An 18,559-nucleotide genomic window follows, 5' to 3' on the forward strand; every position below is an offset into this window, starting at 1 on the left:
TCCTGCTGCCCCTACAAACAGCCACCACCCCACAGGCTCGGCAGCCCCGGACCCAGGGGCACAGCGGCCACAGCCCCGCTGAGCCACACACGCTGCTCGTGGGGCGCAGCGAGCACATTTCGGACAAGTGTTTTTAAATAAGACATGACAATTAACGTGTCTCCCTTCAAGTACACGGAGGTGCTGGGAGACCATTAACTTTGACGGCCGTGATTATTTCTTTACCCAAACACTTATAGCCAGCGTGTCAGTTGGAGATGTTACACCGTTCGGACAGCTCCATGGCCTTCTCTCAGTGTCTGTCCTTGCTTTATTTCAGGACTAAACACATCCTGCAGTGGATATATGCCCTTCCTAAGTGGAAGATCCTGTTCATTTTAATGGCCCCACTCTCTTGAATAAGGACAAGCTGCCCACACAAAAGTTGGCCGGATCAACCGTTTGCCCTAACCCAGTCTGCTTCAGTATCCTCAAGCACTGCAATGATTTTCTTTGGAAGCAGGAAGTATAAATTCAAATGAAGAACATGGCTTAAGCAGAAGTAAGATCTTTTAAGACGTTGGACTTTTACTTGAAGAATGTACGCTGAGACTGCAAGCAAGTGGGAGTGGGACCATCTTTTTGTTCTCTTGGTACAGCACCTAACGCAACGATGCCGAAGCCACGGAGAGGGCTCCTCGGCAGCATCAAGCAACTACAGCAGTGCTGGTGCCTGGAGACGTCCGTCTGTCTATGAAAGAAACTTGTCTCCTTCCGTGCCTCCATCCTTGTCCCTGGATTGGACTAGCAACCTGTTTCAGTTTGTGCTTTCCATTTAGGCTAACCTCAGATGCTCGGTTTCCACTTGATTGGAAACAAGTGTGCTGAAAGCTGTCTGCTCTTTCTTCACTATACAATGTGGACTGCTGCCTGGCTCCAATCTGGAAACAATTATTTCCCTCCTGTACCTACCCGTTCTGAAAAAGGATTTATCCCTAGACTTTTTTTTGCTCTTTCCACTTTTATTAGCCGCTTCCTTCATAAATAAAAGCTTGTCGTTGTATGTAATGCCCACAGAACAGCTCTGGCTCTGGATGTCACATGTTTCTGTTACACGACAAAAATGCTGCCATGTTTTAAGGCCAAGTCTCCCTTAGGGAGTTTTGTATGAGTAAACGTGCCATAGTGAATTCGCCGCTCCTTTGTCCTGTTCTAATAGGATGAACATCCGATGGTGCTTGAATTTGTGTGACTTTAAGAAAGGGCTTTAAGCACCCGTTGTGGTTACACTCGTGTAAATACTCTTGAACAACCCCAAGAACAGTCAAAACACGCACAGATACGCAGTAGCGCTTGCAAGTACATGCAGATGCTATTAGCATAGCGTAGTGCAGCTCTTTTAAAAAAAGAAGATACCTGTTTATCTGCAGTATTCTTGGATTTATTATTTCTTTCAAAAGTTCCTACTTTTTGATGTGTGTAGGCAGGGCATGGGAGCAACAGATGACCAGAATCTGCGATATTGGCAGACAGGAGGAAGCTTATGCCCATGAATAGTGCCATTATACTCAGCGGGGTCACTTTTCTGAGAAAGATTGATCACATACTTTCATTTCATGAAAGACCAGTTCCTGACCAAGCACAGACGCTGAGGAAATGGATTGGAGTGGAAAGAGTCTAAAAAATCTCTTTTCCTGCACTGAGTTCAAAATAGCATTTCTCTTACTGGAAAAACAAACATAAGCTCATTTTGGGTGTCTCGGTCTGTCTGCCTGTGGGATTGGCAATGCACACCTTCTGCAGATTCGGAGACCTCTCTGCCCCTGTTTACGCTCTAGAGGTTATGCCTTAATTACAAAAAGCTGATGCGCTGTGACATCAATTTCCCTCTCTAGGGGAAATTCCCAGCTGTGAAATCCTAGCAGAGAAAAATTGCTGGGTTTTTTTGTTTTTTTTTTTTTTCTTCTTTTCCCTTGGCCAGTCCAGACCAACCCCAAAACTGCCATCTGGGTTTGACCTTGACTACTACTTTGAGGGCGAATCGCAGAGCCTGCTCTCCTGAAGTGCTGACGTACAGACAACTATTTCCAATGAGTTATCTTGATACAGAAATCACGCTGTATCACAGCCAAGAGCCTGCTCCCTCTGCCAAGCGGGACCCGTGCTTGGGGGCCACAGGAGCTGGGAAAGCGCTGTCTGCGGCCTACCCTGCATCGGGAAGGATGGACGTTGTCCTGGACAGGTTCGCTGCAGCCCTGCCTACACCCTGGGGCAGAGCCGCAGCGAGTGGATGTGCCCGTCACAGCTTCCAGCCCTCGCGTTTGGGGTCTGGGGGCCGCCTCCCCACATGGGACGCGCTCACCCGAAGCCACGCAGCCCGGCAGGGAGGGCTTGGCACCAACTTTGGTCTGGCGTGGATGACCAACGCGCCAAAAAGGACCGAGCCACCGTGCCTGGGGGAAAGGGGATGCTGGCCCAAATGGCTGGGCTGGTAGCCTGCACCCTTCCAGCTGGGTGCGTGGGGACGCGGGTGGCCTTTAGCTCCGCGTTCCTAGGGCTGCAGCCGCCGCACTTGGCCTTGGCCGCGGTGGCCGGGGGAGGAAGGGGAGGGCCGGCAGGCGCAGGGCGGCGGGGCCGGGGGCGCCCCGGGCTGCGCCGGCGGTGGCGGGGCCGGGTGCGGGGCGGGCCCGCTGCGGGACCTGCATCGCCCGCTCCGGCCGGGGGTGGAAAATGGCTCGTGTATCTTTAACCCACAGCGGCCAAAACGCGGCGGTGGTGGTTTTTTGCCTTTTTTTTTGTTGTTGTTGTTTTTTTTTTCTCTTAGTTAACAATGGAAACTTTTTTTTTTCAGTGTTTCCCTCCAGCCGAGCAGCGCCGAGCGAGAAAAAAAAAAAAAAAAAAAAGAAACTTGTTCCGCTGAGTTCAACCCCAGACAGGCTCACAACTTCCTTCCTGCTCTCCTACCCCCTCCCTCCGCTCTCCTCCTCCTCCTCCTCGCTGCTCCTCTCCCTCTCCTCCTCCTCCTCTCTCCGCCTTTGCAGCCGCACCGGGAGCGGGCGCCGGGGCCGGAGTGCGGAGCCTCCCGCGCCCGCGGAGCCTCCGCCGCCCAAGCGCGGAGGGGCAGAGCCCGGCGCCCCCCGGCCCCCCCAGCCCGCGGGGCGAGGAGAAGCCGTCTGAACCGGCGGAGCGAGCGGGACCGGCGGCCGCGCCCCGCGCCCGCGGAGATGGGTTCTGCAGCCCCCTGCGGCCGCCGGCGCCGGCGGGCGCTGCCGGGCGCCGCGCAGTGAGGGCGGGCGCGGATCCTGCTCCCAGGTAAGCGGCGGCGGCTGGGGGGGACGCGGCCGCCCCCTCCGCCGGGGCACCCCCCGAGCAGCCCCGCCGAGGGCCGCCGCGGGCGGTGCCCGGTGGCGGCCGGGCGCCGCGGGGAGGAAGGGGCGAGGTGGGGGCGGGCAGAGGGGCAGGGTGCTGCCCCGGGGCCGGGCGGCGGGTCCCGCACCCTGCCCTGGCCGCAAGCGGGCTGTCCCGCACCCAGAATCTGGCCGGGCACCCTGTGGCGGTGCTTGCTTTCGCACCCCAGCTGGAGCGCTGGGAGTCCGGCGGTGCTGGGGATCCCTGCGAAGAGGGGGTGCCCGGGCTCTGCTGAGCCTCACGCTGCCTCTGAGCAGCGCCTGAAGGGATGGGGAGCCTTCTGGTCACCCAGTCACTGAGGACTGCGCTTAGACCTGTCGGTATTTACCTGCCAGGAGCCTCACAGGGACGCACAGGGGTACCGCTGACAGCATCGCACAGGAGTGCTGCCAGAGACGTGTACACCATAGCCAGAGTTAGCGCCCATGTGCGTAAACAAGCCTGCACACTCATGTAGGCAACGTGTTTGGGTAGATCTCGTGGATTCCCATGCCCCAGCACAGGATGGGGATTGCAACTCCAGTGGCACACGGAGCAAACGGACACGAAGGAAAGCGCGCTGAAGTACAGAGAGGCACAGAGAGCCACCTCCAAAAGCAGAGTCTCTCTCACATGTGTACACACTCACACACACAACAGGGCAAACAACACCGCACGTGTCCGCACGTGGGATCCGGGCTGTGACTTGGAGGCAGTTGCAGCGGTCGATGCCCCAGAAGGCAGACGTGGGCAGGGGAGGCACGTGTAGACAGGGCACGCGTGAAGGTGTGGAAACCCATCTTACTGCACATAAGTTAGGGAAGTTGCGGAGGTGTGATCCCATACCATGCAAAACTCTGCAAGCAGGGAGCCTTCACGTCTGTCATTGAACAGAAATCCACGCTTGAGGCTTGATCTGGGTCGTAGGTGACAAACCGGAAGGTGGCAAATTTGAGCTGTTTGGAGTTTTTCCCTTCCTTCAGGAAATGTCAGCTTTTGGGGCCAAAACTTGAAAGCTGCCAACTTTCAGCTCACACCGGTTGGCCGTATCTCCCTAATTCTGTTGCGGGAAGGGCTGCTGACTGTGTGTCCTCTCGGACACCACTGCTGTGGCTGCATGAGCCGGCAACCTGGAGAGGGGGCAGGGAAGGCGGGAAAGAGGGGAAACAGCCCCAAACCTGATTTCCCCTTGGCTCAGACCCTTCTGCTGACCAGGCTGGGGCACGTCCCCAGGGGCGGCACACTGGGGATGCATGCAGGTGTGTGCAGGGACTCGGGGGGGCGGGGGGAGTACACAGGAAAGGAAGAGTCCGGCCAGCTGTGTGCACAGCTGGAGGGTGAGCTTTGGGGGGCGTGCAGAGCTATTCTCACTGCGTGTCTCTCTCTCTCCCCCCAGCCGTCCCGTTTTATGGAGCTGCGGGCCGGGGCCAGCCCAGCTCCCCTGCTGCCTCCTGGCGATGCTGCTGGTCCCGGCGTGGAGAGACCCTCGGCAGCCCCACGGAGCCTAAGCGCCGAGGCGGCAGTGGCGGCGGCCCCCCTGTACGCCCCGGCTGACTACTATGGCCGTGTACTGCTATGCACTCAATAGCTTGGTGATGATGAATAGCAACAGCGAGGTGACGAGTGGCGGGAGCAAGACGCCGCCTCCTCCTGGACAAGTGCTTCCCAGAGGCCCGGAGACACCCGGCAGCTGCCGCCCGCTCCCCGTCTTCAGCCCGGCCCCTGTGCCGCCCCGCTCCCCGTGCCGTGGCCCTGCTTTCCTCTTCCCGCCGCTCGAGGAGCCCCCGCGGCAGCCGGGCAGCCCTGGGAGGCGGCGGAGCAGCCAGGGTGAAGAGGGGCAGCCAGGACCCGCCACGGCACGGCAACTTCAGCGGGAGCTGCACAACGTCCAGGTGAACCAGAAAGTGGGGCTCTTCGAGGCACACATCCAGGCGCACAGCTCTGCTGCCCAGCCGCCGCGGAGTCCCCGGCCATCTCGGCCCCGGCCCACCAGCCCCACGGCGCCAATGGTGGGACTTGGAACCGGACCCCGGCCGCGAGCCTATGGGGAGAGTGAGGCCCCTGATGCTGGTGGGGTGCAGGTCTGGCCCAGCACTGCAGAGCCCTTGGGGAGGCCAGTGGTGATGGTGGTCCCAGCTGTGGGGCTGGCGGAGGGCAGCAGCCCCCTGGAGCCGTCAGGGCCTGCACCATGGCGAGGCGAGGTGGTGGTGGCCCCCACAGGACATGAGGGCCAGTGCCCAGCCATCGGTGGGAGCATCCCCGCCGTCATCGTCACGGACCTGGGGGGCCCGGAGGAGGAGGCGGGCGCCGTGCCCCCCGGCAGCCTGCCCGTCCGGAAGCTGTCATCGTCCTCTGCCTCTTCCACTGGCTTCTCCTCATCCTGGGAGGAGTCCGAGGAGGACATCTCCAGCGACCCTGAGCGCACCCTGGACCAGACACCGGCCTTCCTGCAGACCCTGGACCAGCAGAAGCCCCGAGTGGTGAGTCTTGCACCAGCCGCGGGGAGGTGGGGCGAGGGCTGGCAGCATCCCCGCTCCGAGGCACAGCTGCAGCGGGAGGGCAGAGGTCTGTCAGAGCAGAGGTCTGCAGAGAAACTTTCCATTTGCTCGGTGGTGCTTGCTTTCCCTCACATGAAAAGCTTATCCCTGTTCCTAGTCTGAAAATCCCCTGCTCACAGGAGAGAGCAGCAGTACCCATCCCACTGTGCACGGTCCTTGCAGTGCTTCCCCGGGGCTGCAAGCTGCCCGCCGGCGTGCTTAACCTGCACCCACGGACTGCAGCCTTCTGCTGACATGTGGTTACGAGCCTCAGCTTTCCCTCAGCACAGCTTTCCTGGGTGCTGGAGGTTTCCCATGATTTACATGAGCCTAAGGGAGAATTTATTTCCTTCTTGGAGCCGAAACTGTGTGGGCCAGCTGTCTGTTAAAATTTGTACTGGTGCCCATCACAATAGCGTCTGTGTGCCTTTCACATGGAAGCAAAAATGTCTAAAATTTCTGGTAATTCCTCTTCTGAGCAAAACTTCTTGCTTGTGGGGTATCTTACATTTTAGGTAAGCATGTTTTTATTAGGTATTTATGTTAAGTTCGTTTGTTTCTGGATCTTTGTTGTGGGCTGGCTGGGAGGCTTCAGGCGAGAGAAAGCATCAGTGTTGTATTACCCTTAGAGCAGAAAGGTCTCCTCGGAGAGGAGGGCTTTGAGGTGCTCTCCGAAGGCAGACAGTCATGGGATTTCTTGCGTCACCTGGGGAGTTCGTTCCATGTCTGAATGCTCCATGTGGAGCGTGCTTTGCTCTGAGCTGTCACACCATTTATCCAGAGGGCTTTGAACCACTTTACCCCAGTGCAGGGTGCCCATCGCGAGGTTCTCTGACCAGCACGTGGGCTCTCCCATCCTCCGGCTCTGAGACATTACATTGATTTGAGCTCAGCACTGGAGCCTCACACTGACAAACCCTGAAAAATGCAGGGCAACCCAGTGGCTCCTTCATTTTAAAGAGTTTGATAAAGGCCCCATCACCTTTCAGTGATGTGGTTCACTATGTTTAACTTTCCGTAGACACATGATAGTGAAACTGTTGTTAAGCTCAATGACATGAAGAAGACCAGTGCAGGGAAACATCTAAGTAAAGTGAAGGTATCAAACTCATGAAGAACTGACAGACGGGGGTTTGTAAGGCGCTCAGCAGGCTGAAATAAATATCTTTGCTTTTCTACTTGTTTCATCCTGTTCCAAGAACTTGGGCTCAGTTTTACTCAGGATGGAGAAGCAGTTGAGTAAAAGCACAGTTAATGAAATTACGAGTCTGTGGCTCATCGTGTTTGCAGACAGTTTTGTATTTTGGGGCTCTCAACTGATGAATCAGCTTGCTCCCTTTGGGAGCTGCTACAATTCCTCTGCTGATTAAATTCTGCTGGTTTTGTGTGCATGAGTTGTAGTAATCTCTGCTCTATTCTCCATACTAATGACTGTTCCTAGTGCCAGATCCCACTGATTTGCTGCTGAAAACAGTTCGCTGATGGGCAAAATCATGCCTGATGCTCTTGCGGAAAGCTTCCTGGAGCCTTGAGCTGACTCTGCGCAGCCTCCTGTGGCCTCCAGCGAGCTCAGCCAGGCCGGTGGCTCGGCAGTGAACAGGCAAGGTTCATTTGTATTGCCAAAAGACCTGGGTCACAGCGAGCTCAGATCATGTCTAAGATCAGAGTAACTCTTCTGGCCTCAGTAAGACTACTCCAAGCTAAACGAGATGAAGATCTGGTCCAAAATGTGTCAGGCAGCCTGAGGAGGTGCACTTGATTTTGTATTTCGGTGCTGGAGTCATCTCAGCAGGAGCGGCTGGGCTCATCTACAATGATACTTTCCGCTGGACTCCACAGGTCCCGTGCAGGGCTGATCACTGGCTTTGGCAGTTTATAGTCAACTTCTCAGCAGGATCGTGCGCAAATGCCCAGTAATTCAAAGCTCATTCATATAAACAACACCCAACTTTGTGTACTGGTTGGCAACAACTTTTAAATCCATAATGACAGCAGAAGGCAGCTACCAAAGCAGTCTCAGGTTGCACACTCATTTGGTTTCATGAACTCACTATTTCCTTTTAACAACGCACACAGTCTGGAAATGAGTTGTGTAATGAGGGAGAATGTGTGAGAAGCTCTCTCTGCGACTCATGCTTTTCCGTCAAAATAAATCCTGGAAGACCTCGGCTGACAGAAACCAACATTGTGCCTCTGGGTTGAGTAGATAAACACTGGGCGGGCAGAGAGCCCTGCCTGTCTGCACCGGGTGCTGCTGGCACAGGGGAGGGCTATTGTACCTGGAGGGGAGGTAATGGCGAGCGACAGGAAAGCAGTTCTTGCTGCAGATACGGTCTGTGCCGTACATCTCACATAGCATGTTTACAGATTTGATAAACAGCAGGCTTGCTTCTGCCCTTCCTTTCTGGAGGCCGTCTGGCTTAGCAAATCTGTTAGGGATGTCCGGCTGTCTGTTGTAGTTCCTTCTGGTGTCCCCGGGAAGCGGGCAGATCCCTCCGGCTGGCACGGACTCGTCCTCCATTTGTACGTCAGGTAGGAAACTTCCTTTGCGGTCGAGCCTGCAAATTGGTCAGTAAGAAAATGACGTTGGCTAGCGAAAGAGAGGGAGGGAGCGTGGCCACTTTTTTGGACACTGCGACCTGGAGGAGCTCAGTGGCTGATCCAGGCTCTGCCTTTGTTTATTGAAACAGTTTACGCAGTACGTTGCCTGTCCCTGGAGTGCTCTGGTGCCCAGTGGGCGGCGCGGCCCCGGGATACAGTGACCCTGCCGTGATTATAGCAGACTTCTGAAGTGCAGTGACAGTAAGAGCAATTTGATGTTTTGCCGTTGTCTAATTGCAAGTCCACTTAAGGTCTGAGTAAACCTCCACATAAGGGCTTTTGCAGCTGTGGCTTTCTCTGGGCTGTGGGCTGCTGCTGGAGAAACCCCACACTTGTTTATTGATGCTTGCAAGGTTTCAAAGACACTTGAGCGATTACACTTCTCGGTCTGCGTGGGAGGAGGGACGGCCTGTCCAGGCAGCGTGTTAGGATGGGGACACTGCGGTTTGACAACGCCACGGGGCAGCGCTCGCTGCATGTCCCCTGTGACAGGGACGTGGGCAGTTTGGGAAGGAGCGGGTGCCTCCGCTCGCCCACTGCCCAAGCCAGGGGGACGCAATGGCTGTTGGAAGGCGCCTGTCTCCGTCACGCCGCGTCTCGTGCTGAGGGAGGGTTTCTCCCCTCCTGGCTGATCACACAGGTTGGGTGTGCAGGGGAGTGAGAAGGTCCTCCCCGTCCCAAGTGGCACAGGTAGCCCGAGATGGTGGCCTGGCTCCTAAGGGGGATTTCACACCCAAAATAAGCCCTGTTCTAGCTGTGGCTCCCACTGACTTCAATGGGAAGATACAGGTTTATGAGTTTTGCTGTTCCTGGGGGACCCTGTTTGCTCTTCCCGAGGGAAAGCTGATAGACCAAGGTCTACCCAGCAGCAGGAGGCTTGGCCCCAGTCTTGGAAGCTGGCTGCACCCCTTAAGCGAAAGATATTCCAGTGTTGATCATTACAGTGAGTCGTCGTCATTGACCTAAAAGCAACAGACGAAATGGGGGAAAGGCAGAAATTATGCAAGTATGTGCTATAGAAAAATGACATGTCATGGGGGAAAAAAACACCCTCCTGGAAAAACAGTGCAAGACACCGCAGTGTTCCTCTTCCTGGCTTTCCCACAGCCGCTGTGGAAACACAAGGACATACGGCAGAATAGTAATCAAGCGACTCTTGGTACGTTGTGAAACCTCTGCTCCTTTCAACAGGCAGAGCAGCTTGCGCAGAATAAGAGTCTTCCATTAACCTGTGCAAAATGGCAAGAGCTTTTGGAAAAAACTAATGGCATTGCTGCTGACAGACGATTTTTTAATTGATTTATTTGTTTGACTCGCAATGGCTGTAACACATTTCTGAAAGGAGCCAAGTTTAGATACAGTTAGTGTCAGCCAAGGGCCTGTGGGACCCTTGCTTATTTCTCTTTGAGATGTTCCAAAGCATAAGCTGACAACAGCACTTCTGATTTGTTCCTATAAAAAAATCAATCAAATTAAATACGCTTTCATTCCCTTTCCTAGCTGTCACTGTGATCAGGAGGTCTCTGTGTAACAGAAACCATGACCACATAGCTATGGTGATGCATGCAAGCCCCGTGAATGTATCTCTTTATGCTGACTGCATTTATGTAATTTAGTCCTTCCTCCCACCATGTTTGTCTTAAAAGCTCCTAAGCTTATGAGCTTGTGAGTGGTATCACTAATTTAGTATCAATATAATGTCTAGCATATTAGGGCCCCGCTTGCTTGCTCTGAAGAGCGACTGTTACTCCAGTAGTGCGTATCATTGCCCAGAGAAGTGCTTAGCACACCGGGTAAGCTGCCAAAGGACGGAGCCTCCTTCAGCCCTGCTGTGGGAAGACGAGGAGGAGGAGGAGGAGAATGTGGTGGACACCTCTGTGTTTCCACTCTCAGAGCACCACACTCAGCAGACCTGCCAGCACGGCGTGTCGTCTGCTAGGACGGGATCAGGACCCTCCGGTGCCCGGTGGGCTGGGCAGAGCTTCGGGCTCTCTGTAGGTGGAGGCTGTGCACTCCGGGGAGTTCACAAAGCACCACTCTCTATTCGGTAGCTTATCTTCTACCTACTCATGTGGCCTTCTCGGGGAATAAGCAGCTTTTTTATGGGCTCCCACCCACGGAGGCTAAGTGAAGATGCTGCCATAGCCCAATGGGAGACAAACAGTGCTATTTCAAGTCCATTTTCATCAGCACTTTTAAGCTCATTGGGAAGGGTTTCTTCTCTGCTCACATTCTCCGTGACTGACAGTGCAGGAATTACATGGCACATAGCAGATCCTTTTCATAGAGGGACTTACTTGCTAGCACAGCTGCTGTCTCTTGCATATTTTGTTTCTCAAACAATTTCACACTGAAAGCGTTCATAAAAAGTGGAAAAAAGCTCAAAGCATTTCTGAGGCGCAGGAAGAGCAAACATTAGGCCCATCATTAGGTCCCCAGCTCTGCAAACAGCCGGGTTTCCTCCCCTTCTGATGGGAATCGCGGGACGTCAGGAGCTTGGCTGGTGGGACCCTTCGCATGTTAAGCTGAATGGCCGCAGAGTGAAGTTCCTGGATCAGTGGAACACTTACAGTTTTCTCTCTACCTTTTTAGAGCCTAGCAATGACAAAAAACAATCAAACTGTAGTCAGCATCTGTCTCATGTTTTCCGTATTATTTCTATAATGTGTTAGGACAGATTTGCATGTGAAGAAAATATTAGTGCAGCACTGAGCTCTCGCATGCCATGCGATGACTGAAAGCCAGTGCTGAGCTAATGTTTTCTTTACATGTAAATCTGTTCTAACTCACTAGAGAAATAATGGCATCTGTGTATGATGTTAAATGTCACTTCAACTGAGATTAGTCTTCTGTAATTGTTAGAGATTATTTTTGTTTATACCAGTAGGTAAATTCGTGCAGTAAATTTGACCTGCTTTCTTCCAATGAAGCCCAGCCAAGCTTTCGAAGAAAGGTATGTTAATATTTAACAGACGGTGAAAACTAAATGTTAACATTTTCAAATCACTGAGTAACTTACAGTGTAATCCCTATTCTCAAATGTGACTTTTCAGGGAATGTGGGCTTCCGCGCTTGCTGGGTCACTTGAAATGGCCCTTGTATGGAATTCATCTTGCTCAGCCTTGTTGGATGTCTCCTCCTAAGGTACCTTTCTTCTCTGTTGACTCTGATGGGCTCTTGAGGACTACTAGCCCAGGGGTCTGCTTAAGACAGAGGAATCTGTTCCTCAAGTACTCAAGAATGTCTTCTATAAAATTTTTATTCTTATTACGTAAAAAGCCAGGTCGCACAGCCTGCACAATGGCTGCAAGTAGTTCAGGAAGCTGCTCCAGTCTGAGGTCTACCAGCTTCAAAAGCAAGTGCCTCTGATTTGGCTTTTAAATCAGTGTTTAGGCAGTAAATTGTGTGATTTGCTCTGCAACAGGGATGATCACCCAGCAGTGCCTTTCAGCATGAGTTGGCCTGGGTATGTTCAGAAGCTCAGGGTCTCCAGCTGCAAGTTTCAGTCAGGGCGTAGGTGCAACGAGTGCGCTCAGAATTGCTGGAAGCTTTTGGAAAACATAGATTGTAGCTTCTTTCTTCCCAGTCATGGTGGGAGTTCACCACCACAGAGCTGCTGTCACGGCTGCGTGCCTGTGGAGATCCTCACTGCCGTAGTCAGCCGCGGGTTGCATTGACTGCTGAGCGCTGGCATTTTCTGTCCTTAGTTTCTCGTAGATAGGCAATATCAGAGTCTGCAGACTGCTGCTAAGACCCATATTAGCCTTTTCCCTCTCATGATATTTATTTCAATGTTACCATACATTTCAGCCATGAGAAGGAAGAAGTGGGTTTTTTATAGTAAAGAACGTTCTTTTCATTAATGACGTGGAAAAAGCCTAGTAGAAGGAATTCATTCTTCCTTTCAGATCTAAGATCTATTGCTAGCCAAAACACAAGGATTGCTTTTGGAAGGAGAACTAGGGGGTAAAACAACAAGTGCTTAGCACTTACAACTTCTTCTTGTAAGCAGTACAGTGTATTATCTGATCAGTGCTACACAACAGGAACTGCATTAGCATTCAGCACTGTTGCGGTTTTAAGTAATAGTAAAGCATCCCTCGTCTCCCTGAAAGACATATATGGGCTCTGGAGTGACATACCGACGGGCATTTTAATGAGTTTGGTTCAAAGGACAGAATCAGATTGTCTCTTCACTCTTTGCTTCACACATTTGATTTGCAGAGAGGTCGGCACCTGCAGTTCCCATGGTGTGGACCTCACTGAATTTATGTGAGTTTTGCCTAGGGTTTCATCCGTGGCTTCTGGGGTTTCATCCTTGGCTTTAAGTCTTGTACTTGAGGTTTTGGAAAATAGGGCTCTTGGACTGTGTGAAGCAGAGGGGTGGTCTCAGACTGCAGTCTTCACTGTCACAAAACTCCCTTCAAGCTGAATGCTTTGGGCTTTGCCTGAATGAAGACCAATATATCAACACCAGGAACAACAAGCGCAACATCTTGGTAGGACGGCTGTGGAGCAGGCCCGACCCTCTTCTCCCCCCGTCCGCGTTTGCAGAAGGGGCCGACAGAAAGCTCGCGGCAGCGAGTGGAAGTTAGCAGAGGGCTAAACAGCGGCAGCACCTACCTTCAGCATCACCTCCTCCTCCTCCCCCTTCGCTTCCTGTCCCTTTGCCCTTGCTTGGGCAATTCGTCTGCAGCAAGATAGAATCAAAGAACCCTCTTCCTTTGCTAAACAATTCGCTCCTTTTGTTAGGGTCAGATAAAATGCTGATAAAAGCAGTTGTAGCTCCGCTGAAGCCAGCAGGAGCATGCTGCAGATTTGGTCCTTGATCGTTTTTCGCTTTGCTCTCCCCTGCATGTATCCAGTTACACCTTGTGGTAAATCCAATGTTAAACTGAATTAATGAAGCAGAGACGCGGTCCCCACGGGGTTTTGCTCGTCGATAGGTACGGTGCTTCAGAGCCTTTGGGGACAGGAGTTTTATAAGTGGAAAGATCTGCAGGGTGACTTTTTGAAAAGTACATTTTAGGGTTGGGTGTTTTTTTTTCGTTTCTCACTAAACAATCTCCGATCCCTGCTGCTTGGGAAAAGGGCAGGAGCGGAGCCTGGCCTTCAGCTCACTGCTGAGCCTTGTTCATTGCAGCCGTGCTTTGAGAAGGCGTTTTGGAGAAGCATAGGAATAGCTTTTATCCCATTGAGCTGAACGCATTCAAAACATTTTCGTTAAACGGATCCTTAAATACAATGGTCGAGGGAGCCCGTGTGTGCCCCTTGAAAGAGAGGAGACCAGGGCGCCGAGGAGGGGCAGGGGCGAGGGGGAGGTGAGCAGGCTCCTTCTCACCATGCGGACCATAGGAATTGCTCTGCCGGCAGCCACAAGCCCAGTTCGATAGCCAGGGGCATCCTCCCACTCCAAGCAAGGTACAGAGCAGCCGGGGGAGAATTAGCAACATGTCCAAATGTAATATGGTTGCTATTACGGGTAATATATATTTAACACTCTGCAGGGACCATTCAAGCCTGCATCTGTAGGAAGGGGAAAAAAGTCAGGTTTGCTTTTTTGGCAGACTGCAGATCAGAGAGTCCAATCTGCAGTCTCTCTTGGTATGTTTTATGTGGGTGGGTTTTGTTAAGTTACAGGCAAAGTTATTGCACCCCTAGGCTACTCACATTAAATGTTTCTCCAATTTTAGCAACATTCTTTCCAGGCTCAGCTACATTTGTTTTTATCTTCTCTATGGCAATTGATGATCTAAGTCTAAAATGTATAACTCCACAGGATCTCGTGTTATATATTTCTGCCACAGCTGTAGCTGAATCAGGACAGTATAATCCAATGACATGTGCCTAATGCTCTCTTTAATACATTCCAGATTAAAGGAGTCAGCAAAGTTTACATATCCAAAGTAATAAATTTAAACAATAATAACAACTAATCCCGAACCATGATTATATCTTGAAAGTGTTGGGGTTTTTTGTTCCTCCTATCTTCTCTGGTCTGGCTAAAGTCTGTTTGTAGGAAACTCAACAGGACAGATAAAAGATGGTGAGACAAACAACTTAATCCCTTAATAATGTCAAGTGGAAAATCCAACAACAGATTGGCAAGGAACTCAAATAATAACTGCAAAGTGGCCCTTACTGAGGACTACAGACCTAGTTTAAAAGGCCGAGCTTGGGATATAATTAGAGATGAGCCTGAATCAGTGCCCACAGGTTCAAACATTTCTTTGAACTCTGAAATGGAGCCCAATTCCTTTTTTTTTTTGTCCGTGCTTGCATAGCATCAGCTTATCTCCATTGAAGCCAGTTCAGCATTGCCTTGTCCCTTGTGCTGCCCTCGGTACCCACACAAGGTGACCATGAAAGGCCCCAGGGTGGTATTTCCACCTCTGGGTGCTGTTGCAGATGGGAGCGTGGGATAGCAGTGAGTGTGCGCTGCTCAGGTGGGTGCCTGTCGCGGCAGCACGAGGAGGAGGAGGAATGCTGGATACCGCTTGCTGGCACCGCGCTGGCCTCCGAGTCCCGCCGTCTCATCCTGCTCTTGCCGAGGACTGGCACACAGCTGCACCCCCGTGCAGCAACCCCCATTCCTGCTGCTTAGGGCAGTCTCGGGCTGCCATTAATAGATACGCCTTGAAAGCAAGGCATGTGGTCACAGAAGTAGGAGGCACTCGGAAATGCAATTGCCAAGCGGCTTCAGAAACAGCGTGTTAATTATTATCTCCTTGGAGCTGCATTTACTCAGAGCTGACAGCCCTTCACCCTGGGGTTTCGTGGTGGGAATGCCTTACTGGGGTGGAGACCAGGGCGTCCAGAAAGGAAACAACGGAAAGAGATTTTAGAACTGTGTCTTATCTCTATCCACCTGAATTACTGTTGTATTTTAAAAGAATATGTGAAATCCATTGTGTGAAAAAACCCTAACAAGTGTGCTCTCCCAGCTCCATTGTTTTAACGTTCTCCTAGGAATTTGTATATAAAATGTTCCCAATCCAGTTTATCTCTCTCCGCTTGACAAATCCTGTGTTTCCCTTCCGTACTTTTAGCAGAGTGGGACCTAACCTTGATCTTTTTGCAAAGCCGACAGAATTGCCTTGTCGGGTGTCACGTTGCCACCTTCACACACAAACAGTGTGTGTCACAGTTTTTGAGCAAGATGTACCACCCCTGGAAAAAAAGTCTGCGTAAAGCTCACACATTCAAAATGAACTTTTGGAAAAGCAGCTCTGAGCTGAACCAGACCCTCTCTCGGGGAAGGGAGCAACTAATGTCGTCTGGCTTTCATGGAAGCCCCCTTGTGCAGCAGGTTAAAACAAGTGGTCTGAAGCCAGGGGTACCGCTCAGCTCCTCCACTGTTAGCAGCCCCTCATCTATGTCTCATCTCGAGAAGAAAAGGCTTGGCCTCTCTCTTCAGCTCTCTGTTTTCTCAGGTTACCCTTCGTTGCTGGAATGGCTTTTTCGAGCCAAGGAAGGCAGTGTGGGAGTCCAGGTGGTCCGAAGTGACCGTAACGTTGACCAGGTGCCGGGCCGATAATGAGAGGGAAGTGCGGAGGTAGCACGATGCCACCTTGTCTGTTCTCGTCTGACCCTGTATTGTACAGCCCGACCAGCTCTGATATTTGGTCTTTGAGCTTTTGGGCAGCTTAAAGGCAGTTCCAGATCCCAGGTTTGTTCTTGTGGATGGGAACCCTTCCCAGAAGGGAGAAAACTCAGAGAAGCCTGTTTAATATAGGCTGATCTCATGCTTGAGCATACGCAGGAGTTGACCTTTCAGCACTGAAATAAGAAGTGATGGGAATAGAATAAATCACAGCCTTGAAAGAAAAGCCAAGTAGCTTAGACTTGCACCTCAGGAGAAGGAGTCAAGGTGGGGAGGCTGAGAGAGCTGCAGAGGGGCCAAACGGATTCGGAAAGCGATTTCAGCAATGGGTTTGGTGAATTTTTGCAGAGGAAGCCTGCAGAGGAAAGGCTATTGAGACGTGAAATTGAGATATGAGGTGATGAGCCCTGGAGGTGAATTTTAGTGGGGTGGGTAGGTTGGAAAGACTCTGTTAGGGCTGTTATCCTGAATAAATCTGCAAGACTTACAGATAGGTTGGATGTGAGGACTGAGAGAAAGCGATCCAAGTTTTCCACTTGCTAAAAGTTTCAGGGTAGGAGCAAAACACTTCACAAATGAGAGCGGTAACATTTACACTCGCATTGCAAAGGCATAAATTGTTCTATGAAGTGCCAGGCTGTGAAGAATCAAGCCTCTGTATTGCATTGCAAGCCTTGGAGCCACCATGTTTCTGTCAAAGCCAAAGCCAAAATTTCTGTAAACTTGATAGGAGGCAGCTCTGAGCCCCCATGGTATACCCTCTTAACTTTCAGGGGCCTGGCACTGAATGCAAGATTTTTCCAAGAGAACCAAAACTCGAAGCACTCTCCTAATACCCAGAAGCCCCAGCCCGATGAGGAACCCCCTCTGTGTGGTGGCTTCTGTTGGAGCCCGACTACCCGTTCGGCCTCAGGAGAGGGTGGCTCGGGGCTTTTCCAGGGCAGCCGCGGTGGAGGGTCGGGCTGCTCTGTGCCACAGAGCCCTTCGCTGCCCAGAGAGATGCTGGGGTTTGCCCTCCTGGCCCGTTCTTCCTCTGGAGCATCTGTGCTGCCGCCCCAAGGCAGTCAGACCCCCAGCCCCGTCCAAACAAACCCTGGCAGGACAGAAGATTGTAGGAGCTGGCTGGAGCTGGAAGAACAGTTTTTTGGCAGAGAGTAAATTTTCCAGCAAATGTCAAGGGGGAGGGGGAGTCAAAATGATTCACAAATTCAAACACATTTTTCTGAATAGTTCTGGCCTAGAAAAAAATACAGAGGTGGGGGAAGAGGGAGGGACGTTAAAAATAGCGATGCGTGTCATTTCTGACACTTTCAGAATGAACTGTTTCATTTTGGGAATGGTTTGTTTATGTTTTGCAAGCATTTGAAATGTAGATTTGATTCAAAATGGCATTTTTCACTTAAAAGTTGACCTCACTGCTAAAACACATTGAAAGAAGAAAAGAGAAAAGGTTTTCTACAACTTACATAAGCCCAAATGAAACACCTCCTTTTACTTTGGCTCCAGATGAGACATTTTGGAGTTTTCCTTCCACAGCCCCATGATTTCAGCTGTGTTCAGCCCAGCCTGCACATCTCCTGTCCCCTAGATTTTTGGTTGAGCTCTGATGTAAAAAAATCCGTGCTCCATCCAGCTCCCGTGCTGGCCAACCCTTAAGTCTAATGCCATGGAGCAAGTATTTTAGTTTAATCTGAGGTCAACCACACTTTGCTGTGATTCAAACTGAAACCTGTGGTATCGAATGAATAAGAGCTGTAGGTTTTGTAGATAACTGGCAGCTTCTCCGGAAGATGCAGTGTCGAACCTCATTTAGAAAAATAACCCAAACTCCTGGGGCCTTGAAATCTGATCTAGAAATCTTCAGAGAAGCCGGAGTTTGCAGACAGCTGAATGGCAGACTTTCACTCCCCCGACGTTCACACTGGGCTCATTCAACTGATTCATTAAAGGGAAACGAGCAAACAGCTAGTAATTACTTTGCTGTAGCCAAAACGTGCTGTAGAGTTTCCCCGGACAGAGGGGAAGGAATGCGCGCGTTTGCTATACGATGAGCCATCGTCGAGTTTTCTGTCCCCCGCTGTGCTTTCTGCCTTGTTGGGACACGCTGTGCCGTTTCCTCAGCTGACGTCCAGCCCTTGGTGTCTGGAGCAGATCCTCCTTTGCCGAGATTTACCTTGACTGTCTTCTGAGCCCCTTCCCTCTGTGCCTTGGGAGGGTTCGGGCACAAAAGAGGGAGAAAAAAGACACTGCGGTGCGGGACGGCAAACTTTTTAGCAGCAGCCCCTCTTAGGCAGGGGCCGTAGGAAAGACTTTTTTTGTTCATGGGAAGATCCGGGGTTTTACATGCAATAGGAAGGTTTGTAAGCATTTTTCTGGCCCGCTGTAATTTTGGTGTTACTGAAGGGTGGATCTTACGGAGTGGACGGGACACGGACGTTTTTATCATCGAGGC

The 18,559-nt window shown here is 51.7% G+C and overlaps 2 protein-coding genes across 2 annotated transcripts in view; both read left to right on the forward strand.

Annotated features, from left to right (window-relative positions):
* The window catches only part of LIN9 (lin-9 DREAM MuvB core complex component), a gene marked incomplete at its 5' end in the record, with an annotated part of 274,917 nt that overhangs the window by 651 nt on the left and 255,707 nt on the right, over positions 1-18,559 (forward strand). The gene's annotated exons all lie outside the window — the stretch shown is intronic.
* Positions 3,039-18,559, forward strand: part of ITPKB (inositol-trisphosphate 3-kinase B) — a 70,317-nt gene continuing 54,796 nt past the window's right edge. Inside the window, exons 1-2 of the mRNA XM_082307699.1 lie at positions 3,039-3,291; positions 4,763-5,846. Of these exons, the coding sequence (XP_082163825.1) occupies positions 4,926-5,846 (921 nt within the window). The 5' untranslated portion in view covers positions 3,039-3,291; positions 4,763-4,925. The remainder of the gene's footprint in view (positions 3,292-4,762; positions 5,847-18,559) is intronic.

Source organism: Platalea leucorodia (genome assembly GCF_965183815.1).
Source record: "Platalea leucorodia genome assembly, chromosome: 3".
NCBI lineage: Eukaryota > Metazoa > Chordata > Aves > Pelecaniformes > Threskiornithidae > Platalea > Platalea leucorodia.